Here is a 26,006-nt window from a genome sequence, read left to right as displayed (position 1 = left end):
GTGTGTGTGGTCTCCAGACGCCACTCATCCCTCGGGTGCTCACATAGTGGCGTTCCCATGTCGGTGCTGGCGTCCCTCGTCGAATATGGGCAGTCGCACCAAGGCGACGGTGCCCTGCTGGACTCGGGTGCCATCTGGCAGGCTAAGCTGAGAGCCAACTGGCAGGAGGAGATCCCTCATCCCATGGCAAGGCCAGAGTCATCCAAGGCACTGGGGGCTCCGTTTGGGTCCCAGGACTCGGGAAGTGGCTGGACCGAGCCCTGTTACGCTGGCTGCATGCCACTCTAATGAGGCAGTCGGGTTGTAGCCGGTTTCGGAGATAACACTGGGGATCGCCATCGTCTGCACTGTGCTGATGAACCGTTCCACCATCCCATCTGACTGAGGGAGGAAAGGTGTTGTGGGGGTCTTGTGGATGCCAAGCAGTACACAAACGCCTTGGAATAGGTTTGCCTCGAACTCCTTCCCCTGATCCGTGTGGATTTCGAGGGGGGTACCGAAGCGTGTGATGACCTGCTCGAAACACACCCTGAAGTCTGGTCAGGAATCGGAAAGGCCTCGACCCACTCGGTGAAGGAATCAGACATGACCATAATGCTTGTTTTCCCTGCCTTTGTTCGTGGAAACCTACCTGTGAGGTCGACTGCTAAGCGCTCAATTGGGCCCCCCAGATATTGTTGAAGGGGAGCTTTCTAAGGCCGTGGGGTGGGTTCTTGGACCCACACTTGTGGCACTTCCTGCACCATTCCTCCGCCTGGCGTCTCACCCCCCCCCATAGCACTGGGGCCTGCTTAAGCCTTGCAACCGCTTGGGATATCCCCAAGTAACCTGAAGTCTTATTTTCATGGACCAAGTGCAAGGCGTCCTCGACTCTGACTAGTGAAATCACAATCTTCCAGGCCGGTGGTTGATCGCTGGGCTGTTCCCATCTCACCTGCAAGACACCTTAAAACAGTCTCAGTGTCTCCCACTTAGCCCACCAGAACTTAGCGTCCTCGTTCACCGCAGAGACATATCGCCAGCTGAGTCTTGAGCCCCTATCCTTGAGCCATTGCACAATTTTTCCCAGCTTGGGGTCATCGTGCTGTTCCCTCTTCAACTCCTCTAGGAGTTCGTCCAGCCTGCTGGTCTTACATGGGCAACCAACCGTGACCATATCCAACAACGGCTCTTCCCTGCTTCCCTTGGTCCTGCCGGTCAGCAGAAACTCCTCCAATATAGCATTCCTGGTCCAAGTTCTTTGATCACCCACACTGGCCACATGGGATCCTGGAGACGGCGTCGGCATTTGTGTGCTTCCTCCTCGCCCGATTTTCAACATCAAAATCGTAACATCTCAATCTCTGGATCCACCGGACAGTTTGTCCCTAAGGCTTGCGAAAGTTGAATAGCTACCGTAGGGACCCATGATCTGTCTTGGGTAGGAACGGTTTCCCACGAGTCAGTGTTTGAAGCAATGCACAAAGTGAACCACGGCCAGCAACTCCTTCCGAGTGGTACAGTAGTTGCTTTCGGCCTTTGAGAAGGTACGGCTGCCGCAGGCAATCGCCCTGTCCCCACCGCCCCCCTCCTGTGACAACACTGCTCCGATACGTTGTCGCCCCACCGCCATTCGCAGTGGTATTTGGACAGGAAATCAATACCCAGATCACCTCCGGGTCGATGTTGGCTATAGTTCAGGCATGATTCATGAGCTGCGCCCCGACTTGCAGCTTCGAAGTTAGCCAAACCTTTAGCTGGCATGGAGCTGCCATCTGTCATTCTCAAAGTCGGTGCTAAAGAGATTAGACTTGGTTTCTCCGCCTGGGGCAAGGCATTGAAGATCTGCTCCCAAATCAAACTCACTGCTGCTCCGGTATTTAAGAGGAAACGCCCCGGCTACTTTACCCGTCACGTAGTTTCCCTATAGTTGTTCCCAACGGGGCTGGTTTTGGAAGAGCGGTAGGCTCCCCAGCTGGAGTGCGACGTCTTGTCGGCACCCCTTTCGATTCTCCTTGACGGTAAGAGGTCGGCCTCTACCTCTGATGGGTACAATTTCGCTTGATGTGCACCAGCTCATGACAGCCAAAGCATCCCACCCTAGGCCGGGGACCTAATACAACTCCATCCCCAGCGGGCGGCCCTTGTCTCTCGGCTGGAACTAGAGCGGGCTGGGCAACTGTTCTGATGTCCCTGGTCAATGGTTTTCCCTTCCGGTTATGCATCCATCATAGCCTCGGTCAGCATGGTAGCTCTCCTTTAAAAAATGTGAAGCTGCAACTGTTCATCCACCCAGGCATTACGGAAAGCCTCCATCGCCAAATCTTCTCGAGCCCGCGCTGGTAGGTCGGGTAGCTCTTAACAACTAGACGACGAATGGATTGTCCCAGACTACTTAAGGGCTCGTCGCGGCCCCTCGTACGCATCGACAGTTGAGCCCGATGTCGGGCAACCTGTGATGCCATCCCGAACCACGGCTCGAAGTCTTCAAGAATAGAAGAATAGCCCTTCCGTGCCCCCGGGGTCATATCCGCTAGGGCTTCTTGGGCCGTGCCCTTTAGATGAGATGCCAGGAACATCGCTCTCTCCTCCTCGCTCCAATGGTCGATCGTTGCGACACTCTCGAAGTGGAATAGGTAGTCGGACTATGAAGTGCTCCCGTCAAATTTATCTGAAAGCATCATTGGTCTTCGACCTTTTGTCTCCGGAAGGCCAGCTTCTGAGGTGTTGTTGCACGATTGCCCGCTCCGCCCCCTCCCTCGGCACAAGTGCGGGCCAACAGAGGTGGCACGGCCCAAATGACTTCAGAACATGGCAGTTGTGCGCCCTTGACATATGGGCGAGGCAACTAGCGCTGACAACCCCACAACGTTGACTTGTATGAGGAGCCGTTAGTGCGGAGTAGCTTTGGCGGCTCCCCACCGTTTACTCGTGAGAGGAGCAGCGCCAACGGCTCCTTTTGCTTTATCCGGGTAAACTGGCGAGCACCCGTTTGTGTCTGAAATTACAGCCCCTCCCCGGCCTCCTTGACAGGCGAATCTTGGCAACGTTCTGGGTGAAACGGAGCTACTGTTGCGGTGCTTGCTGCAACATGGGGTGATCCTCCGGGGAGTCTCGCGGGCACTTCTTCGGTGTAATGTCCCCGGTTGAAGCCCCGCTCCTGCTTCCTTGACAGGTACAGCTCAATTAACTGCGGTCCGAATGGAACATTGTGTTTGCCGCGACATTGTCCACAGCATAGGGCAGTTCCCCAATGGAATTCCGAAACGAAGTGCACTAAGGGAAACTTTGTGTGGTGTTCTTGCCCCAATTCCCGCCCCCGCTGCACGGACAGGTATAATCCGACAGCGCTCTGAATGCGGCAGACTGTCCGTCGCACCGCCGACCACAGCACAGGGCAGTTCCCAGGGGTACCGGCACATGAAGTGTCGACGGGGATAAAGCATGGAATGTAAGTTACCTTTTTCAACCGCTCAACTCCTACCGTCCTACCATCGTAGACGACTCCCTCAGTGCTAACGGTTTCTAAGCCGTCTTTGAAAAGGATTCAAGCTCATCAATTGTCAAATTGGGCTTTCTAGGAACGGGCCCTTGGCTGTCCTACAGACTGCAAGGCTCCAAAACAACCCGCATTCCCGCAATGTGGCGAGGCAGATGCCGAATCAACGTAGTTATAGGCCGATTCGGTGACAAGAAGCAGGAGCCATTACTACGGTGTCCCCACGCACGTAAACAAAAGAGATGCACATTGAATGCTTCCTATCAGCCAATGGGAGTGCACTTCTAACCAAAATCACGCCCTCGTAAAGTTTAGGTACGCGCGTCTGAGTAACAGGGACACCGCAGTAAGGGCGTCAGTGAATCGGTCTACATTCACAACTGGATCAACAGCAATTTTTTTTCCTGAAAATGTAACCTTTTTATTCCTCGTCAGGCGTGCCGCCGCTACTACCAATGTTTTTCCAGTTTCTTGGGGCGTTTTCCGCCGTTTATTTCTCGTACACCACCTGTCCTTTCCTTTCGAAGCTCGACCTGTCTTTAGTCCACGGCGACACCGCCCCAAAACGAAGTAAACAAACCTACAGTACCGGCACCACGGGCAACGGGTCTCCAGGATCAACAAGCAGGGGCCCCCACCGCACAGCTCCGTAGTGGTTCCGTGCTGGTGCCCTCTACCGGCCGGCCGACGCCATAATTATAATACCGGTATGTCACGGTCCTTCCATCTCACGAGGATCGTCCGTCATCGCAAAGCCTTCTGCGATCCAACTTTGACCCAAATCTGGTACATTGAGTTCTTTAAATTCACGTGAACATAACAACTTGAAGTCTCCTTACGAAAACCACTGTTGCTATACCTCGTGATTCGGGGCAAGCTTTTACTCAGTTACATAAGAGACGCCTTAAAACATTACATGTACACTGTTCTCAATGGATAATGACACAAAGGAACCAGTCCATTCCAGAGCATGGTGGTCGCTACGAGAAAGCTTGCCCCGAATCATCACGAGGTATAGCAACAGTGTCTTTAGCCTGGGGAATTCAAATCGTTATGTTTGTGTGCAGTCAGATTACTCGGTGCACCAGATTTTATTCAAATTTAACTCGCAAATGGCGAATATCACACGGAGGTAGATTCCTTCTTAAAAGACAAATTACTGCATGGAAACATTCATCAACTTTTACAAAAGTGTGAATAGGCCTATATAGTAACTTAAGAAAGTCTGACTCGTATCAGTTTTCTTGAAGGCTTTTTATATAATTTTTGTTGAAAATTCGAATCCTGAATTATATTGAAAATACTACATGTAATATCAGAGGCAACCAAATCAATAAGGAAGCAATCTACAAAACTGAATTTAGCATTTAACACAATCTTGCGTCACTTTGAAAACAGGTTTAAATGCTAAACATTTGGTATCTGGTTCTTATACATCATGCAATGTCAAAGAACGAGACACTTTATATCAAAATTCTAAACACGTTCAACATTGTTGGCTAAAGACAGTTTTTGCAGTAGTACAATACCTGCAACAGCATCCCAGGCGTCGCCAGGAATTACTTGGGAATATTATGTAAATCATTCTAAGGGGGCGGGGCAAGCACTCAGTCGGAGCAGACTAACAAACTTCCACTACAGAGAGTCAAGATCCAAGGCATTTTCATGGAAACTGCGAGAGTTTTTGTCATCCAATGTCCCGTTTGCATTGCTCTCTTTCCTTTTTTCCCGTTCGATATTTTCCCTAATTGTTTTTTTTCATGGGGGGAGGGGGAGAACTTGCCCAACATTTTGTTTTAGTCGAACAGTTAAACAGAGAAAGTGCATTAGTCACCATTTTAATATCTGCACAGCACATGGTGACTTAATATTTGGGAATGATTTTAGTTTAATATTAGAAAATTCAGATTCTGAATTAAGCATGCGTAAATCAGTGGCGCTCGGTAATTGGAACCTGATGCATGAAAGAATATATTTCAGCCATTCGATGCACAAATTATCTTAGGAATGGCAGATAACAATTAAGATTGATTAGCAGTCTATTTTGCAGGAGCAACGACTTCTTTTTTTTTACCTTAAAAAAGCTAGAATATTTACACATAAATCACAAAAGTCAAGGTACCTCATTTTTAAAATAGAAAAAATTTTTATATTCTATTCAACTTCTAATCAAAGTTTTAAAAAGTGGACCGAAAAAGGGGTCCATAATCCAAAAGCTTTGATTCGATCTGACTCCTCACTTTGTATAGGTTTTAATCATGAGATAATGCTGCCTCCATCTTCTCGCCTACAAACAGCCAACCTTCAGGGCAGAGGTGATACTGTGAATTCAAGACATGAAAGAAAACAGTCTTTTTTTGTAACTTTCCAATTTAGCCAAGTTTGCATTATTGTCCACCATTTTGAATAGAATGATGGGCCTATCCACTCGATTTCAATGGTTGGAAACTGCTTTGGGCCTCACACTATATTTCATGTAAAGTGTCCCCGTCTTTGTCAATTACCTTACCAAGCTTTGTTTTTGAAAGTACTTGCAAAGTTACATAACACACGAAAAATACCAATTGCCTCTGTGTATTGTAGTTCTGTTTGGGTTTTAAAACAACGGCTTTGTTTGTGTCTAATTAAACCCCCAAGGGTTTATGTAAAATCATATTGAAATCGGACTGTTAGGGTTAATGACATGATAACTGATTATGAAATTCAAACTAGTGGATCCACATGATATACTCTGTGGCATCAAACGCCGTTAGACAGCAAGGAAATGGTACGAGGTACGCGAGGAGCCACGGTCCCCATATGAGGCAATGGGACTCAAGTTGAAATGCACATCTTTTTTTTCCAAACTTCTTTTGAAGGAAGAGTTGAAATTTATAGGGTTAAAGTTACATCTTTTTGTGGCTTTGTAAAAGTAAAAAAAGAAGATTTTCTTGGAATTCTAGTGGAAAATCTGACCTTGTCTTATAGAGGTGGGAGGTTTTGAGAGAAGCAGGGTTACTTTTAATCAAATTTCGATAACTGGTGTCGCTTGCAAAAAAAGTGTCACAATCTTTAAGTGATATAAGAGACCCAAACCCCAAGTATGTAAAGCATAGTGTGTACATTCATATATGATTACACAATAAGATGTCAAGGTACTTACTCGGATGTTTGGCTGTTGGTCAGGTCACAGAGGTTAGCAAGGACGTGCATTTGTCCCCAGGCGTAGGGAAGCTGCAATGGAAAATAATTAAATTTTTCACTGAAGCCTTCACATAAGAAAACTGCAATGGCTTTATAATCTGTATGGCTCTACCACATTTCTTTAATATCTGTGAAATGGAAAGGCAATGCCGGCTTTTGCTTTTGTTTTGACTCCTAATCTCCATCTTAATTGCTGGGCTAAATATAGAGAAATCAGTTATTCCTGTACAGGTATGACGCCTTCTTCATTTTGTTTTAAATTCTTAGAACCAAAAGAAAGAATGTAATGCATTATAAACTATGGAAAAATCTGAATGATCTATCTTGAAAATGGGTCATGATTGGAATTCACTGGAAAGAGCAGGAGCTAGGCCTAACTGTCTACACGTACATTAAATTTTCAAAGAAGAACAGGCTTCGCTCAGGACAGGAATCCGTCATCATATGATTTGAACGGTGAACAGAATGAAAATGGCTAATCGTCACGCTAAGGGTTAAATAGATAAATGCCCAGTGCCGTGAAAATGAAGCAAAAATTCCTGAAAATACCCAATCAACATCAAAAAAGATATCGAAATGTGAGTGCCAAACCTCCGTCATTTTGAAGCACACGTCGCTGAATGTCTGCACCGCAGCTGTGAAGCAATCCCAATTCTCAACAGCGCGCCCTCTTGTGTTCATTACCGTTGCAGTCATCATCATGTCTCCCTTTGTCATTTTTATGACGAGGTTGTACATCAGATCGTGCACAAAGTTTTGTTTCTAGATAAAAAAATACCAAAGGGCTATCGTACCAATTATGCATGAAAACCAAAGTAATACACCCCAAATTCTTTGGCAGAAGTTTCATTTCTAAACATAAGATTGTAGGGGCCAACATGTATTTTTTATTATCATCATTGGGATCAGAGCTTTTATATTTAATTCTTGTCAATTCATCGGTTTTTTTTTCGCCATACAACGCCTTACGTCTGCCAGGGCAGCAACCTCCTTCATCAGCATTCTTTTCTGCACTGGATTGGTCGTTGCCTCAAAGCGTCGAACCAAAATGTCCAGGGGTACGTCGCGGCTGTCGATGGCATTCAACTGCGTTTGACAGAGGAAACGCCTGAAATCAGTCTTAGCATATATATGGGTAAAATATCTGTTTAAAAACTTTTAATTGCGTTGCAGTACAGTTTAACACCTTTGAAAAATCTCTGAATAAATGGAAACTCATTATTTAGTCCAGGACGTTTTTCCACAACTAGCTTACTCGGTAGCTAAAGCCTCCTGCATTCACTTGCGGCAGGTTTGCAATATAATACCGAACAAAATTTCGACTTCACAAACAAGCGGGGGTATAACTATGGGGGAGTGCACTGCTGCAGGGATGGCATGTTCCCCCATGCCCCAGCCCTGGTGCCTCCTTTTGAAATCCTTAGATGAACAAAAGTATATCCAAGCCACAGTTCATTTACTTTCGGTGCCCCGGCCTTTCATATACGTGCTGGTCCCAGGCCTATATGGTTACTGGCTTATAAATGTCTGCTAACAACACGGGTAAAATTTCAAAATAAACCACAAAGGCTTTTAGGCGACTTCATCTTACCGGTGATAGTGGGAAAGGCTTCCCTGGAACCGATTGCTGCCCTCCGTTGCCCTGGAAGTTGATCAGGGTGTTCTGGTCGAACTTTAGGTCTCCGTACTGATGAACCACGCTGGTATTGGTTTCCTTCTTCACAATCATAAACTGCTGTTCCAGAGTCTCTTTGGTGAGATCCTCCTATTGATCGACCAGACACAACATTAGTTGTTCTAAGCCCAGGAAAAGGTCTGGGGTTAAAGACTAACCATAAAGATTGCCGACCAAAACAATCATCTTAACAGAATAAAAGCTAGAGTTTTTGATACCATATGATGTATAAATCCTGAGACACTGTTCTTTGCTGATAATTCTACAAAAATTTCCAGATGAACCAAGGACTGCATCAGCCCCTTATTTTTTTCGGCTGGTTGTCCGTTTCCTGGGCATTGTTATAAGATTGTTCGCTTCTGCTGTTTGACATTGTTAACGGACAAATTGTTGACCTTTATTTGCATTGTACAAAGTTTTTAAAAAGTGAAGTTAAAAGGTGTGTGGGATTGAATTGTAGACTTCAGCATCCGTTGGATATCCCTGACTTTCAGGATATCCTCACTGTGGAGCATTTTGAGCTCATTGTAATGAAAACTCTGAAAATAATTGATGACGAAAACACGAAATTGCCAGTCTATTTCCCCCCACACACACACATCTAGACGAGGATTCGGCACCGTTGATAAGGAAGCGCTTCAAAACTATACCCTGTCTGAGTCCTCCATCCACTTAACGCTGTACACATCGCCAAGGTAGGTTCCCAGCTTCTTGTCGAAGTAGCATGCATAGGAGGAGGTGTCCGGTCCCGCTGCTGTGGTGGCATAGATGTCGATGTTCTTAGGGAGTTTGAGAAACATGGAGCCCGACTCGCAGGCTTCCAGGTAGAACACCAACTGCAAGGACAAAAAAACATCAATTGAACCCAGGGAACTTTGCGTTAATTGTTGTATTACTTTTTCTTTTTATGACTTTGCTAGCACATCTAAAACCGGCAAATAATAAACAATGAAAACAAAACAAACCGACCGACAATACCCCTACCCCCAGTGAAGAATAAAAAGTCTAAAATTCCCCACAAAAAGCTTTTGGGGATATTAATCTTTACATTATTAGATTACATGTGTCCGTTAAATTATTATTGTATTATGCATATACGTCTACAATGAGCCAGTTCAATTTTTCAAAAAAGCAAGGTCTTTCGGGAACAAAGCGCGCACGTGATTCGGCGTATGGCTGCACAGCCTTTTATTTTTCTACGGGCTGCGCGAATAGGCCAGATAATCGTGTGCGTGTGCTGGCTGTTCTCGAATGACCTGGGACCCGCTTCACTTTTGTTATGCGCTGTTGAAATACAGAACTAGCTCGTAGCCAAGGTCAGTGTCCATTTCAACATCATTGTGCAGGTATAACAAGCAGAGCAAAATCTCCCCGAAATTGTCGGTAGAAGCCTGGGTCGCCTTCAGATATGTCTCAAGAAAGCGAACCATCCCCTAACCTGAAAATTTGTTCTGAAACTACAGCCCTAAGTTTTTTACGTTCTAGGATTGCACGGTACACATCATGGAGGAATCCATGATTGTATATAATGCGATGTTGGCTCTTTTGAGTGGAGCGTTAGCAGGCCAACTCCTCTTTTTTCAAATTTTGTATTGGATAATTCGAAAAAGAGGAATATAGACCTTTTTCATCCTCGTGACTGGATTGCGCTAATTGTAAACAATACCACCACGTGTGGATCGCCTTGGCCACGGGTATTGCATAGGCCTAGGCCTATTCCTCCGTACAAAGGGCACGTGCGAACGCTCCTTGTTTGATAACTTTATCTTGAATAGGTAGATTAGTATCACAACGCTATGCACTCATTACCATCGTCACAACAAATCATAGGTCCAGCAAAATCGTGACATCATAGGAAAAAGGCCTTTAAGAGCGTGCACGATGTCCAGTTAAATGTGTGACACCGGAGGACTGAGTAGAACATGGGCAACGAGAACTTGATGTGTGTCAAGTTACATCTTGTTGTTTTATGACAAAATAACTATGTCACACATTCTATCTAGGACTGTGTCGAAGATTGATTGAAAGTAGATTACAAGTTTAAATTCATAACAATCCAAGTCATTGAAAGTCCATAAAACGAATCCTTTCCATCCAAGGAATGCATGATTTAGGGGGAAAGATTTTACATGTCAACTAATGAAGTGAATTAGTGTCCAGATTGTCTAGAACTGATGAATTATTGGGATATAAGGATCATTTACCTGAAAACGAAGAGAAGGACGCTGCACATGTTGTCTGCTCGGGGACATGCATTGAAGTGCGGCGGGCCGCAACAACATTGTTACCAGTATGCAATTTTAACAATAAAACAGAAACAGGCGGATGGATACAGCATTTGTCAAGTAATTTTTATGGTCGTTTGTCAGTACAACGCCGCAAATTTTGTAGTGCTAAGTCACAGCTGCATGGAGCCATACCTTCTGATATTTATTCTCCTTATGCATCTTCTTGAGTGTTCTGATTAGGTCTTTTGCGTAAAGCTGCAAGAAACAAAAATCGAATAAAAAGAAATTGAAGGGCACTTAGTGATCTTAACATGTGCATTGAAAATACAGTTATAGGGTCCTGTGTGGTGTGGAATACTTGACGGCCTAATTTCCTAGACAGGAAGTCAAGGCTTTGGCAAAAAATCGAAGGTTCTCCGTTGTCTTCTGTAGAGTTTAAGTAGAGACGGAGCGCAACTATACGCACATTATTTTACCTGAATGAAAGATGCATCGTTTATAAAGGGACCCCAAGGAATTCGATTTACAAACATAAAGAAAACCATTCCTTGGATCATGGACGCTTAAATGCAATTCACTGTTTCGCTTATACATACCAGCCAGTCTGATTTATTTTACTTGAATTCCAGAAACTTACCACTTCATCCCTGAAAGCAATGAGGTTTGTCGCTCCATGGTCGGAGAAATAAACGAAGACATGATCGTTTGGGCCACTGCAAGGAATTACACAGGAATGAAAGATAACACACACTCAGAAACACTTTATGCAACTTTCTAGACTCTAATATGTTAGAAAACTGCCTGACGTCTTTTTCGGCTACTCACTGAAAAATGTACCTGTTTTAACATTCAAATTTTTCCATATAATTATTTCCTAACAAATGAATTGATGTTATATATTTTGCCATTAGAGGAAGACGTGTTTATTGGGAATGGCGGTCCGCCCAAATTGTGAACCCAACCTTTGCTCATTGAAAATATTTACAATAAACTGTGCCCATTGGCCAGGGATAATGAACCCTCCAAAAATATGGCAAAATATCCTAAATACAGGCAATTTCCGTGCAGAAATAGCTGTAACACCCACTTATTTGGCCTGTGATGGCAATAGGAATGGGTGTATGTTGCACAGAAAACTCATTAAATATGTAATTCGTTTACAAAATATGTTTTATTCTCCTTAAACGCAAAACGTAAGCCTTTTTGTTCTGACAAACCTGGCGATGACTTTGCCGCTACCAATCCCCTTCATTGCCGTCTTGTTGCCACTGAGAATATGCAAGAAGTTCTTTGGGTTCACCTCCTACAATGATAAAAAATAAGTCTGGATGAGAGTTTTAGATCAACGACTGTGAACAATTTTTCCTGTTTGTTATCATTCATTACATAACTGCAGATCGATCATTGATAAATATTCATGCTGCGGTACTTTGGTCGATAAATACATGTATTAATAACGTGACAGTTTCACTCACCATCTTTGTGTAATCCTTCAGAACACCGTGATACACATCAGGTCCGTTTGGACGGTTGATAATGATACCTTGTGTGGGATTCCTAAGTTGAAATAATGAACAATAAAGATCGACTTCGGAAATTGAATTGACAAGAAGTTCCGTCAACCCCAAAGAGGTATTCAAAATACAGCTGTCCGCAAATAGACCCTATTCCCACGAAAGATAGAATGTACTTCCATCAGAAAACGTTGGACTTTAGGTGATTTATCCCCCAAATAGGTAAAAGGCTAAACTCGAGTCTCAAGTGGGACTTAAGCGGAGGTTGAAAGACTTCAGGACTGCCTTTTGGGGTGATCATACTTGGAGGAAGTTTTTCCCTCAATTACCGACACAAATTGAACAGAAACATTGGAAGATCGTGAAAAAGGTTTGGATTTAATGCTCCCTTTTTAATTTTTAGCCAGACTCTCACGCACTTGCAATACAAGAAGACCTTTCGGGGTATACCAGTCATAAGGTCAAAATAGATTGCCAGCTTTTTTTTACCGTGACATGTCAGTTGTTTGGTATATCAGAGTAACTTTGAAGGGGCATGTCTCCATTTCCTCTTCAGACCTCGACCAATCATCAGTTTCTTTTAGACCGAACTTACTTCTCATTGTACGCGATGTCATCATACATCATGACTACAATGTTCTCGTCTGGTATGCCATTCTTGTGCAGGATCTGGTAAGCGTGGCAAATGTCAGCCTACAAAAAACCAACGCAGGAAGTGAAATCACAGCAAAATAATTATGCATACAATTCTGAAACTGACAAACGCGTAAAGCAATTAATTAAATCGCAGTTTCTTGTCATGTTCTTATGTGCAAACAAACGTGGGCTTTTTGTCCAGACATATATCTAGGATAGGAACCTGTGATATCAGAATCATTTTGCATGTCATTTTCCTTGAGCCTCCAGAGTGTAATGTGATCACGCAGTCCCTTGGAAGAAAATGGACCATTACTTTCCCACTGTGAACATTCAAATGCACTGTAAGTGTTATAAGGGAAATCTCAAATGTGCAGCGTTTATACCGACACGTAACTAGTCGCAGAAGTTGGTGACATATTTTTCGTTGTATACAGTGTACATTATGGGGATGAAGTATCGTATCAAAGTTCTGGCGTTTTCTGTTCCAAAAATAGCATTTTGAGGGCATTAGATCACTTTTAAGGGACAAGTTTTGCACAACCTATTAAAACCTATAGAAGCAATGCGGCATTAATTACCAGGCATGCAGGCCCCGTTGTAATCTGATTGGAAACCTGAGTAAAGTAGCAGTGATCTTGTGCAGAAAAAGTACCCTAACCCATATCAACAACTTGTCAGCTTAAGAAAAAAACAGCTTATCGCACATCATCATTTGGCTGGGAAAACCGATCGGTTGATCACAAAGAATGCCTGTGAATTCGGGAAAAAAGGTACGAAAATCATTCGAAAAAATTATGAGGGTGCATGCTTTTGGGATGAGTGGGCAGATATGGTCTGAGTGCAACTGCAGAATGTTGGCAGTCGCCGTAGCGGTCATTTGGAGGGTTACAGGGATCTCTTGATAACTCGATTGACAATAGGTCATCATTAATCCTCAATACGGGCGATTTCACAATAGTGCGCCTCCATGAGTTTGCAACACGTTGGCTAATCACAACCTGCGAAATATGTGGACCCTTTCCAAACGCGCATTGGGTCGGTAGACTTCGGGCATTGTGAATGGCCAACGAGTTACAAACTCTTAGAGGCGCACTTTTGTGAAACGCCCATATTAATTTAAAAGCAGAATGAGAGGCGGCCCGAGCCAACAAACTGAGTCGTCTGGCCCGATGGCTGATGCTCCTTCGAAAATGGAATACATTTACATTGAAGCTGTGGCATGATTGTGGTGAGCGTCATGAACATGCGCTGAATGTAACAAGTAACCTGAACAATTTCATTTACAATTCGGGAAAGTCAAACTTAGAAGGGGCATGAAAGCATTTTACCTTGAAACGCATTAAATTTAGGCAAATTTCTCAGTCTGAAATACGTGATACTGTTTAATATCCCTAAAGTAAGCCTCGTGGAAATGTACACCTTTAAAGTTTTTTTCCACGCTATTCCTGACAAGCTAATCACTGAAGGGAGCCACTCGTCATGCAGGAAACACTCTTCATGTTTCTTGTTTAAATACGAAACCTAAAATATGCTCACTGAAAAGAGATTGTGAGAAAGTTTCATTCATTGGCCTTCGGTGGTGTTTTGAAGTTCAACGAATCACTTGAGAAAAGCAGATTTTCTTGAAGGACATCAAATGTTTGCTAAAGATGGCAAAATGAAAATTGAACATGAGAGTAGATAAAGATACATACAATATTGTATCAATGCATGAAACCATGAATGGACAGTGTGAAAAGCAGTTTGTGTCGTTGTAGATCGTGTCCTTTTGTAGAAGAAATACATAACCAACGATAGACAGTGGCTTCGATGTTTTACCTGATGGCGATAGTTGTACCACGAGTTGGAACCCGCCACCAGTAATCCCCAGTGTTTGCCAGGCGAGGGCTCCGCCTGCGGAAGAGGGAAGAAGTTCTCAGATGGGAAGGTGGCCACTAAGGGCGCCAAGAGAAGAGCCAGGAACAACTTCATCTTGTCAGCGTCAGACGTGATCGAGTCCAGTAAAACTTGGGATGGTGTGATCCGGCTTCTGACTGCCCCCAAGATATACTCCTCCATGTGTCATGTGATGAGCGCCGTACTTTGTCCTATCCCGTGACACAGAAACCAGACCTTGGCCCTAACGAGTGGCTTAATTAACAACATTTTGAAGGGCAAGTGCAAACAAAAACGCCCATCGAACACGCAGTTTACGTTTGGTACATGAAACGAATATTAAAGATTGTCCCTGTAATTCAGCGTACATCTAACTGCTGCTGTGATACCAATCTTTGTTGAAAAGATACTTCAGTTTCGTCCACAAAGATCTTGGTGACCAACCTCGGAATGTGATTTCGATTTGACATAATAAGATTTCATTTTGTTAAGTTCGCAATTGTAGCCTAAAGCAGTCCTCCGAGCTCCAGGTAAAATAATGAAAATATAAATTCATTTTTGGACTCATTTTTCTGGGGGATTTAAGGGGCCACGGTCATTGAAGGGTGTTGGCAATCTTTTGACTTTTATGAATTAAACACGCTTTGAAATTGACTTTCTGTACATTCTTTGTTTAGTAAATAAAAAAAATTTGTGTGTTACCATTTTTATATAAAACAACCTTGACAATCATTTAAAACTAAAATATACAAAACTGTGCTTGAATTTTTCTTGGAAATATATAATGCCAATTCTTTTCGGTGCACTTCGTTATGGCAAATGTAAGAAAACATATTTATTGAATAACGTCACTTCCATATAAATTTTCCTTTCACTCATTTACTCTCAATAATAGAAAAATCAAAACGAGTTGTAAGAAACCACTATTTCAGCATCACTTTGTCTCGGGGATAAAAAAGGCGAAAACTCTGCAAAAGGGCGAGTTAAAAGGCTACAACATGAAGCATACGGTGAACAAAATTAAATGCGGTGGAAATTGAAATCTAATGTCATTGGAATACCACTTCAAGCAGAAGCACCCCCTCATCGGTTGAAAAATGTCGCCGGGGGGGTTGTTTAAATTGTTGGTAGCGGGCCAGCGAAGTGCAGTTCGCAGTTTCCATCGAGTGTGCAGCCTCGTAAATAGGCCAAAAATCTGTCTGTGCCAGGATCAAGAATAAAGAAATATTCTGTATTAGAGAGCTCTTAGAACTATGGAATAGGAATTGAAGAAATAACGGCAGCGGACCCTTGGCCTGGACTAAGGTCGCCCAAATCCAAGCATTTTGGATTCAGTTGAGTTCGAAACTGGAGGGATCCTTTTTTCAACATGATGAGTACTTTTCCAGTCTGGGAAATACTCTTGTTTTAGGGGTCGTCTGCTTTGCACGGGTAAGAATTTCTCCCAAAGTCACTGGTCAACCAAAGATCAAAAGGAAAGGAAAGACGGCATGTTGATAATTTTTTTCTGTGCAGCCTGAGTGGCTGTACGAGTGCTGAACATTTTTTTAAAAGAATTCTGAATGATTGGGATTTATATAATTTTAAATTATTATCATTTTATTTTCTAAGAAAATGCTTCGATTTTCTCACTGTTAAATTTGACTTTTTAGGACATATTATTGCTTTCCGAGGGCTATGAGGCAGAGGAAAATTGCAGTGATATTTCCGTTCCGTATTTAAACGTTTTAGAAAAAGAATTGTAAATTATTTTGGGACATTATTCAGTATTATTATTTTAGCGTTTGTATGGGATTGAAGGTTACTAGAATGTTGATTTTGTTCTTCCCTACTTCGTCTTCACCATCCTCCCTATTTCAGCAATTTCAAGTCGTTTTATGTACAAATGACCTTTGCAAAAGTTCATTCGCGCATGCGCAGTTCGTAATTACGAACAGGTTTATTCATAAATTCCTGGAACAGATTTTCTATTCCTATTGGTCGAAATGCGTCACATGACCTTGCATTAAAATAATCCCCACTGAGAAGTGATAATGCCCACTGCATAAATCACGAGCTTGCACGTAGATACCAGATAGTTTAGTCAATTCCGATTGGTCAGGAAAATATGAAAGGGTTGCGTATCTCCATGATCAGAATATTGGCAAAAATATATACAATCAGTGCTCTTAATTTATCATATTGCCGAACTTTCGGTAACTGGGTACCTTTATCAGGGCAAGCAGATGTAGGTCAACGTTCAATTCACTTTAGTTCAATAACCTGAATCTGCTTGCCCTGACGAAGCTACCCAGTTACCGAAAGTTCGGCAATGAAATAAATTAGTGCATGTCATATGCCCAGTCATTGCACAAATCATTGCTCGAATCACGTGTGTCCGTGTGGTATAATTAACTCCTCGTGTCACTGTGACACCAAATAGACTCTAATAATCTTGCATTCCGTGCATTGAATGAACTATCACCCAGAATACACAAAAGAACCAAATGAGTGACCTCGTCCCCAGGATTCTTTTATTTCCAGCATTCTTCCATACACACAGCAGCGAGAATACCCATTTTCCCTCTGAAACGACCCCCTTTCCCATTGTGATTGTTTGATATTACGCAAATAAATCCCACGAGATTGGGCATTAAACAAATTAAACAAGCCTTTCTAATAAAAAAGTGTCGACAAATTAAAAAAGAAAAAGAAAAATGCTAAGTTTCTGGAACTTTCTTAAAATCTACTTACCTGCTCCCCGAAACTAGGCCTACTGTTATCACTGTTCACGGTACTTTAATTAAGATGTCCAGGATACTTATATTTGATTTCATTGAAAAGGTTGTAATCACATAAAGCTCGTTGAGCCCGTATTAGTCCGAAAAGTGCAATGCATGTAAACAGTTTTGGCTATGGGAACGATCGTGCATCCCGATGCACCGAGGGCCTTAGGGACGAGGTCATTAATTAAGACAATTTTTCAAGCATGGATTTGTAAATTAATTTCAGATTTTGCCCTGCCCGACGTGTATTTAACACTGTATGCTCCATGTGTGCCCCCGAAGGCTTGTGAAAAACCCACAAGCGTACTCGGGTGGGACTCGAACCCACGACCTCCTGCAGACGTCTTAACCACTCGACCACCGAACTTGCCGGGTTCGAGTCAAATTTTGTTGTGGATCCATCTGTGTCGATTACTTAATGGAGTCTGATTTATTTATGTAAATAACCACTGACCACTTTTTGGCGACCTCCTTCCCTTTGGAAATTGGTGGCTGGGTGTGTTGAATTTGGATTTCTTACAGTATCCAAATTTTGTAACGTCATCATTATCTGCGTCATGCACAAAATCATGCAAAATTCAGTCAGTAGTATATGAGGCTGTAGTATTTCATTTATGGGAGTCCCGATGGGAGTGACAAGGGGAAGACAGAATGGCAAAATAGCCAAAAGATGGAAAGGAAAGGAAATGAAAACGAAAGGAGGAAAGGGGAATAAAATAACAAATTCGCATGAAGATATCTCGGAATCGACCCCTTACGGTTTGTCAGCTTGCTGATGATGGGTGCTTTGCTCCCCATTGGAAAGAACTTTCCCGTCATAGAGATACCCATGATTTCATTTGCCACAGGTATTACAGGAAGCTCAAAAGGAACACTGCAATGGATACAAGATGAATATGGGACAGTATATAGGCAGAGTTGTAGACTTGAGCCACTTGACTTGCACTCGAGTCGGACTCGAGTCGCTGTTTTGGCTCGTGACTTGACTTGTAACTATCAGTTTTTGACTTATGACTTGCCTTGGACTTGCAAAAAATGATTTAGGACTTGACTTGGACTTGCAAAAAATGACTTGTGACTTGACCTGGACTTGCACATTATGACATGTTACCAACGCACATAAAAAACTACTCAAGTGAACCGATTAAAGTTTTAAATTAACCCTATCAGCTTACGCCTTGGGTTCTTAAAATAATCAGCGTATAAGACTTCGTTCTTGACAAAAAGACTTGTGACTTGCTTGTGTTTTGACCGAACTGACGTATATGACTTGACTTGACCTGTGATAATGACTTGTGACTGGACCAACTCACTTGTGACTAGACCAAATTGACTTGTGAGTGGATTGGACTTGCCAAAATTGACTTACTACCACCTCTGTAATATAGTAGGATGATATATGAGGACAATAGGGGACCGTAATAATGCAGTACTTGGAATCTCAAGATTAAAAACTACCAACAATTAAAAAAGGATGTCTGGTCATGGCGATTCCTTAAGGGCCAGATTGTTTCGGCCCATCTCACAGCCGGGGGGGGGGCGGTTCCACCTCCAAGAACTAAGCTTTACCACACTTGATTTTTTTAAAGCTTGTTGTGCACACTACTTATCATGACAAATGTTAAGTTTGAACTCTATCAAACATATTGTACTGTTGTTATGCGGCCATTTGAAGTTCAATGCGTGCCAACCCTCAGAAAAATGCGCGATGCGGAAGAACGGTATGTTCGATTTTCACAAAATGCAATGCGGCGATATCGGGAAAAGTATCGAGACGGCCCGCCGGCTTCTTCAGAGTCATTGCAGTTTGTTCTAGGGAAAGTCAACTCTGGTAGATAAACCGAGGCAGCTATGTAGCCAAAAGATTCTCATTTCTCGCAAGGTAAAGACGATTACCTGAAAGCTTTAGTTTTGCTCCTCTATTTCATCAAAAGAGCCACAAAATACTCTTCTACCTGTGGAAAAATGACATCAAACACCTTTAACCTAGTGATCAAACATTAATCCGCCAAAGATTTGCTCCTGAAATTTACATTATAAATAATTTTAAAGTCATACAGAGGTTACCGATTCAGGCCTGATGTCCAACTCCATAGTGTTTTGGTGGCTTGACCACCGTCTGCTGGGAAGCCTCAGCATTTCCTGCGATTGGACTATGTTGACAGACGTTTCGACTCCCAATTTTCTGAACCTGGGCGCTTACGAATTACGTTCTTTAATGATAACATTTTGGAGCTCAGCTGTGAATTTTATTATTTTGGGAAACCTGCTCAAGCATTTTCTAATCAAATTCTAAGATCGTATACAGGTTCGCACGACTTGTAACTAAGCTATTCGTTTGACGAAAAAGAAGAGCCTGCCAGCCTACAGAATTTCTGAAAGCTGCTACGACATACAGGATTTTGGGTCGACTCGGTTTAAACGGACTATTTCTTCCTCACATCACAAGATAAAAGGTACAACTGAAAAACAAAAACGACAATCCACAAACTATAAATGGGGGAGACTAACTATAACCGGGTATTTGATTATACCGTTAATTGGTAATTGTTTAAACATATTACTGCACAAAGTAAACTTTTCAGTGCGTTCCTCCTTATGTTTCGCCTTGACTTATACAGTACAATTTCAGTTGACAGGAAGAATGACACTAACATCATAGTGACAATAAATAATGTACATATTTATGATATCGCAGCATATCGAAAACTCTTTGTAGTGAATATCATCTTCAAAGATTCTATTCATGGATGCGATTTTTATTTACGAAAGTGTATCTACAAGTTTAAAGGACCTATCTTTCCTTTACTGTATGAAAATTACATTCACATTCCTTTTGGGTAATCGTATTGAGAAATTCGTAAAAAAATTTCTTGACAAATACGGGCGCTGTTTCTCTGATGTTATATTAAATTTTTCGGGCTTTCATGTTCAAATTGTGAACCGCTAATATGCAAATAATGCAAATATATTTAGTCACGAGAAAGTCACATTCATTTGTCTACGTGGGAAACAACATAATTATGACAGATGAAAGGCGGCAAAAAATCTGAATTTCTGGAAAATTTTCGTGCAAGTGGTTACAGTTACGATTTATTTTTGCAATATCAAACTTTTTGCTTAGGCAATATGCAAATTTGTATACAGGCATATAATTGAAATGACGATCGAATATGCCTTTTAAGATGACAAGACAAAAATACTGTTAAAATAATATGGTTACATGGGAATACACGGACACGTTTTAAGGGGATTACTTTGGACGGGCCCTTATACAGGCACGAAGGAACTCTAAATCGTTAGAAAATGTTACCCGACGTTATCTTCTTTTTGTTCTATACTTTATTCTCACACGTTATCAGATTTAACTTGCAATATTTTCCCTTTTCCCGCCACCTGTTTAGTGTGCATCTCTCGTGCATTGAAGTGTACTACCACAAACCAATCTCCGTATCGTACGCTTTATATTACCGGAGCTGGAGGTCTTCCCCCTACAGCATCGTCGAGCAGGCTTGAGTTGCCTCACAGCAACCTCCATTACAGCCTCATCAAAAATGGCCTTGATTCCGTGTTGAGATAGTGCCGAGCACTCCCTATAAGCAACCGCCCCAAGCTTTTTAGCCATCGCCTCGCCCATCTCGCTTGTCACGTGTTCCGCCGATGCAAGTCGACTCCTCCTCTTTTCCCACCAAGACGCTCGCCGCGGTGGTTCATCTGCTGGCCCGGTTCTGAGGTCTGCCTTGAGTCCCACCAGAATGAAAGGAATGGGTCGACCACAGTTATGATAGCACCGAATCTCAGGTACCCATACGTCTCTGACGTTCTCCAGCGACGTAGGAGAGTCTACGGCAAAGCAAACGAGGAAGATGTCGGTGTTTGGGTAGGCAAGATGTCGAAGGCGATCGTAGTCCTCTTGTCCAGCCGTGTCGAACACATTCAGCTGAACTTGCAGTTGATTCAGAACTGACACCGATACTGTGGAGAAATGAGATAACGATTGATTTTGAACATGAAATTTTGAATATCAATTCGGTTTTTAGACTTGACTCAAGTAGGGGTCTCTGTGACGTCTTCGTTTCTGCTTTGGATACATATCGAGGTGCGCGCCGTTTACTTGCTTTGCGCCCTCTTGTGTCCACTTATTACTATGAAATCCCGACTTGACGAATCTGCCAACCGTTTGTACATAGAATGGGCTTATCTACCAAAAGTGGTCACGGTAGTGCTCAGCCAATCACATTGCCGGAATTGTTTTACGTCGTTCGCAACATTCATACCTGCATTACAAACAAGGAGTCTACAAGTCTACACGACTACTTTGATTGGTGCAAATTTCGTATACATTATGCAAGATCTTGTCGTTCATATGCAATCATGAATTACTACATATCCCGACAGAGGTCCGATCGCCTTGTCCTTCAAGTCGGACTTACTGACTGGTGACGTATGACACACGTTATAGAATAAAGGTTCTTAAATGAGGGCACCTTGTAAGGTTATGCGAGCTGCCGGTCGTTGCGCTAGTCCCGCCCGGCCAGGCCAACTGAGCGCGACGACCGTGCAGTGAGACGCCGCTGAGGGGATGGCTGACTAGGGAAGAGCGACGTACGGCCAACTTGATTTAAGTCTAATCGGCTTTATGTAGCCTGTCCGGGCGCCCCCCGGCTGATCGCTAGGGGTGGCGACGGTCCATCCGCCATTGAAAGGGGAATTGGAGGCCAGACAAAAATAGAAATTTAGACAGGCACAAGACTTTTGTACTAAAAATGGTTTTAATACATTCCCTTTATTTCACCGTTACCAATGAAAACTGCTTGGACAATATGAGTAAGATGCTACAAGCTATGTGATTCCCAGCGGAGTCATCGCTGCGTCCATCCACCCAGTTGTCTAGCTGCGCTGCAGTCCCCGAAAAACCGTCTCGGAAGCCCGCCAAACTTCTTCAGTCGCACCAAACTTTGAACTAATGTAAGCCATAGGGCCCTGCTACAACATGCCTTGAAAACGTGCACAAGGTTCAAAGGTTGCATTATAATTTCCATGCCCCAGACCCCTACATGTAGCAGTAAATTAGGACTCCTAGCCTCCACGAAGAGAAAGAAGCGCCCCCGGCGCCTCAGGCAGAAAGTTAGAGATGCTATTCGAGTTCGTGTCCATAACTCTCATCCAGCCAGGGCAAGTTCAAGGACAGAAACTTTCGATTTTCCTTTGTATTCTGTTCACAAAACATATGACAAACAGCCGTCACTCAAACTTGCCTCGGAATATGAAGAAGCCGGAATATGAAATAACCAAGGTTATTTACCGTATGTCTGCGGGTTGTAGCTATAGAGTGCGCCCTCTCTTTGCTCAGAGCAGTGTAGTCTTTCTCAGACCAGATGAGTCTGACAAACGTAGATCGCTTTCGATTCAAAGGCCCTGTGTGAGTGTTTTTTATTACGAAGCTGTCCGGGGAACTGGGGATGCTTTCCTATGGGAAAATGGTTTTTATTACCAGTCTTAAGAGGAAACTAGTTTTCACACCTCGTGGAAGCTTGCCCTCAGTCGAAATGTGGGACCGTAGGCTCCTTACCTTTAAAAATATCTTCCCGAGTCACGATTACAGCCTTTATTTATCGAGTCCAAATTTCCTAGGGTGTTGTGCAAAAAAACTTCACGTCCGGTATCATCCACTGTCACGTGACAAAAAGTAGAGGCATTGTTCAATTTCCCGAACAAATTCCGAAAGATTCTAAGTTAATTGTCGTCAACAGTCGGATAACATGCGCATAAATTCCGGGGATGGGGTATGCATTCCCCCACTCTGCACTTTTTGACAGGGAAGATGGGATATTGAGTCATCGCCACCACACACACACTTTTTCGTAGTGAGAAAAAAAATACAGCGGATTGTATGGAATAGTTCGGACCTCGCCACAACCAAATGTATTCTAAATCTATAGAAACACGCAAAGACTGGGGAAACTACTCCCGGCGAAAACCTATGGTGGGTCATCATTCCCAAACAACCTGAAGATAAGCTATCACATGCAAATGAACTTTTTTCAGTTTGGATCACTATGAAGTATAATATTTGATGAAAAAAGTCATATCATAACAAGTCATATCATAACAACAAGTATAATATCTAATAGTGGAGGAGAGAAGTCATCCATCATCGAAATTATCAGGCTGCTTTAACCTGGTTTGGAAATAATGGGTCACTTAAAATCTGCCCGTTTCTTCGTGCCAAAGGTGACCGACCGTGAGCCTTCATCTAAAATTACACCAGAATGATCGTTCATGGATTGAAAATTTGCTTTAAAGCGGTCCTTATCCCGTGCAGAGGACGGAGAATGCTTCATGTATTCGAGCATAAAAGGTCTAAGAATTATCTAAATCTTGCAATCTTTGTGTCAAGCCATGAGAAATTCATAAAAATAACGAAACGGGGATTGAGATGAACACATGAATGGGACACATAACTAGATCTGTGCAGGTTTCCACTGAAGAAAAATGATACCGTGTCGTTTTTAAATTTCCGGGTAGAAAACTGAGGAATAATTATGTGTCGTTGTCCGTCACCCGTCGTTGGTCGTCTGAGTAAAGTTACGTCTAGTCTTTTACTAAGTTATCAACTTAAAAATACAATCTACCTTAATATAAACCTATTTTGTAAAAATAATTTTTTTTAAATTTAACAGAACATGGTTATTATTTCCCGTACACATGCATCACTTTACCGATGTCACTCTTTAAAAAAAGAAAGGATGTTGCTTCTTCCAAGTGGAGCAAGGCGCAACTGGAAAATCTAATACATTATGTTCTAGGCTAAATGAGTGTCAGGCATGGCGAATCGATCGAACAAGCTGAAGTATATGAAAAGATCAAGGGCCACAGTGAAAAGTAGCACTGCGCAAGCGTGACCAAAAAAAAAAAAGAAAGAAAAAAGAAAGGGGACAGGCAACGCACGACGGACGACGGAAAATGGATTATAAAATGGCAGAATTGGGACACAATAAAAAGCAAGAGGCGACGGACGACGGGTGATGGACGATATGAAATTCCATCCAAAACGGATTCACTGTGGGTGCGAAACGCATGATAATTATCCGCCTCCAAACTTTTGATTACTTCCAGGCTCAAGCCATACGAGGGCGCTAGTAGCCGGATGCATCGGCCAATCATATAGCATTCTCATCTCATACGCGTTAAAAAGGCCATGACGTAGTTTCCTTCGTTGCGTTTCACGAAAGGAATTCTCTGTCATTTTTACGTTCCTTACAAAATGCACTGATAACGTAAATTTCTTGAAGTGGTCATGTGGCCTTAGCACTTTCCATATATATTAACTTAGTACATAAAATGAAAAATATTCCTGATATGAACATGAAGTCAAAGGTTTCTATGTTTATTTATTTATTCATTTTAAATCTTCAGACGTAAAAAACAATAAAAGTCAGATGGGGCTGTCTTGGAAATACAAAAGTTAAAAAACGTCATCCGAAAATGTGTATGATGTTTCTAAAATTTAGTGTGAGTTTTAACATTTCTGTCGAAAAAAAAATCATTAATAATGTATTATTTTCGAAATACTGCATTTGTCCAAGCGCAACATAAACTTTTTTATCCAAACAATAACCATCCTAAGAGGCAACGACCTTTAGCATACCCGGGTCTTGGGATAGGCATCTTGACAGGTCAACCGCATGCAAGCCGGCCACAAAAGAGGATGCACGGTGCTACATAAAACGCCGGCGGACACAAGCTTCCGTCAACGATGTGACTTCATACACGGAGTACCAATCGACAAATGGCAGTATTCTAATGAGCAGACATAACGTTGGCATGACAAGTGTCCGAATTTTCAATCGAGATTGGTTAAAAAGTTTTAAAAATCAGCCTAATTTAAGATGTCGGTTAACTTTTAACCATACTTCAGTGCTGAATAATCATAATAGTCTAGAGAATAAGGGGGGAGTCAGGTTGGTGTACTTTCCTCGCCTTCCACCTCCGCGGTCCGGGTTCGAATCCCGGCTCAGTCCACATGTGGGTTAGGTTTTCAGTCTCCACCTGAATGTTATTCTGGGGTTTTCCTGCCATAACTGCTTTTCATTGTCTCCTCTCTACAGGTTTAGGGCGGTTTTGAGGAATCTTTGGTGTTATTAAATGATTTACTAGAGTATGCGGTCGTGGAACTGACGGAGTGAGTCACGGAAGCAAATGAAGGAAAAGGTAAGGACATTAATTAAATTCGACACAGAAACTACTACTGGTTGAAAAATCATCCTTGATTAAGAACTCACCAGAATAGGTGTCAAAAACGGTTGGAATGTGGTCGATGGGAAATCTTTCCGTTGCGTAGCTGAAAAGGAGGCTCGTTTTCCCGACGGCACCATCACCAACAACAACGAGCTTGTAGGTTGAGTTCATTTTGTAGAGTCCGCTGCTTGCCTGAATGTGATGTATTTTTCTTAACTTCTGAACGAGATGTAAAGCGGACAGTCGTAAACACTGTTCAGCAGGTGATTACACTCGATTAATGGGCAAATAATTTGTTGAAAGAGTTCAGTAATCTGCTGCTTGTAACTCCCGAAAATGCTTTCTCCGTTCTGAAGAAGTTTTTATAATAGCTAGATCAAGGAACTTTTTTCGGATCATGACTAAACA

At 42.7% G+C, this 26,006-nt stretch overlaps 2 protein-coding genes across 3 annotated transcripts; both read right to left on the bottom strand.

The window, feature by feature from the left end:
* Positions 1 to 4,717: 4,717 nt before the first annotated feature.
* LOC110987150 (legumain-like) lies at positions 4,718 to 14,770 on the bottom strand. Its single transcript, XM_087133903.1, has 12 exons — positions 14,536 to 14,770; positions 12,674 to 12,771; positions 12,040 to 12,121; positions 11,782 to 11,867; positions 11,202 to 11,277; positions 10,757 to 10,819; positions 8,987 to 9,172; positions 8,253 to 8,426; positions 7,631 to 7,747; positions 7,253 to 7,423; positions 6,621 to 6,691; positions 4,718 to 5,799 (listed from the first exon to the last, which is right to left on the bottom strand). The coding sequence occupies exons 1-12, from the start codon at positions 14,686 to 14,688 to the stop codon at positions 5,766 to 5,768; spliced, it is 1,311 nt and encodes a 436-aa protein (XP_086990029.1). The 5' UTR covers positions 14,689 to 14,770; the 3' UTR covers positions 4,718 to 5,765.
* A 7-nt stretch (positions 14,771 to 14,777) lies between these two features.
* Positions 14,778 to 26,006, bottom strand: LOC110987132 (cell division control protein 42 homolog). Of its 2 annotated transcripts, XR_015424622.1 has the most exons (5): positions 25,643 to 26,006; positions 19,254 to 21,332; positions 18,116 to 18,231; positions 17,812 to 17,907; positions 14,778 to 15,791 (listed from the first exon to the last, which is right to left on the bottom strand). XR_015424622.1 is itself a non-coding variant. In XM_022249589.2 (2 exons), exons 1-2 carry the CDS (start codon positions 25,767 to 25,769, stop codon positions 20,758 to 20,760), a joined length of 702 nt encoding a protein of 233 aa, XP_022105281.1. In that variant the 5' UTR covers positions 25,770 to 26,006; the 3' UTR covers positions 18,941 to 20,757. The 2 variants fall into 2 exon arrangements, 1 of the variants encoding a protein (XP_022105281.1); XM_022249589.2 differs by lacking the exons at positions 14,778 to 15,791; positions 17,812 to 17,907; positions 18,116 to 18,231 and having other exon boundaries at positions 18,941 to 21,332.

Source organism: Acanthaster planci, linkage group LG01, assembly GCF_054643075.1.
Source record: "Acanthaster planci isolate LZ-2023a linkage group LG01, COTS_SCS, whole genome shotgun sequence".
Classification (NCBI taxonomy): domain Eukaryota; kingdom Metazoa; phylum Echinodermata; class Asteroidea; order Valvatida; family Acanthasteridae; genus Acanthaster; species Acanthaster planci.
The sequence above is the reverse complement of the archived record's forward strand: the minus strand, read 5'-3'. Positions and strand labels throughout refer to the sequence as shown.

What these genes read in the sequence shown, in the direction of transcription:
- LOC110987150 (XM_087133903.1), bottom strand. Translation starts at nt 14,688, where the DNA reads ATGAAGTTGTTCCTGGCTCTTCTCTTGGCGCCCTTAGTGGCCACCTTC. An exon ending in GGATGGAGGACTCAGACAGG is followed by an intron (nt 8,427 to 8,986) that starts GTATAGTTTTGA and finishes GTCGATCAATAG; the next exon opens with GAGGATCTCACCAAAGAGAC. An exon ending in TGTGCTTCAAAATGACGGAG is followed by an intron (nt 6,692 to 7,252) that starts GTTTGGCACTCA and finishes TTTCCATTGCAG; the next exon opens with CTTCCCTACGCCTGGGGACA.
- LOC110987132 (XM_022249589.2), bottom strand. Translation starts at nt 25,769, where the DNA reads ATGAACTCAACCTACAAGCTCGTTGTTGTTGGTGATGGTGCCGTCGGG. An exon ending in CGTTTTTGACACCTATTCTG is followed by an intron (nt 21,333 to 25,642) that starts GTGAGTTCTTAA and finishes ATTTCTCCACAG; the next exon opens with TATCGGTGTCAGTTCTGAAT.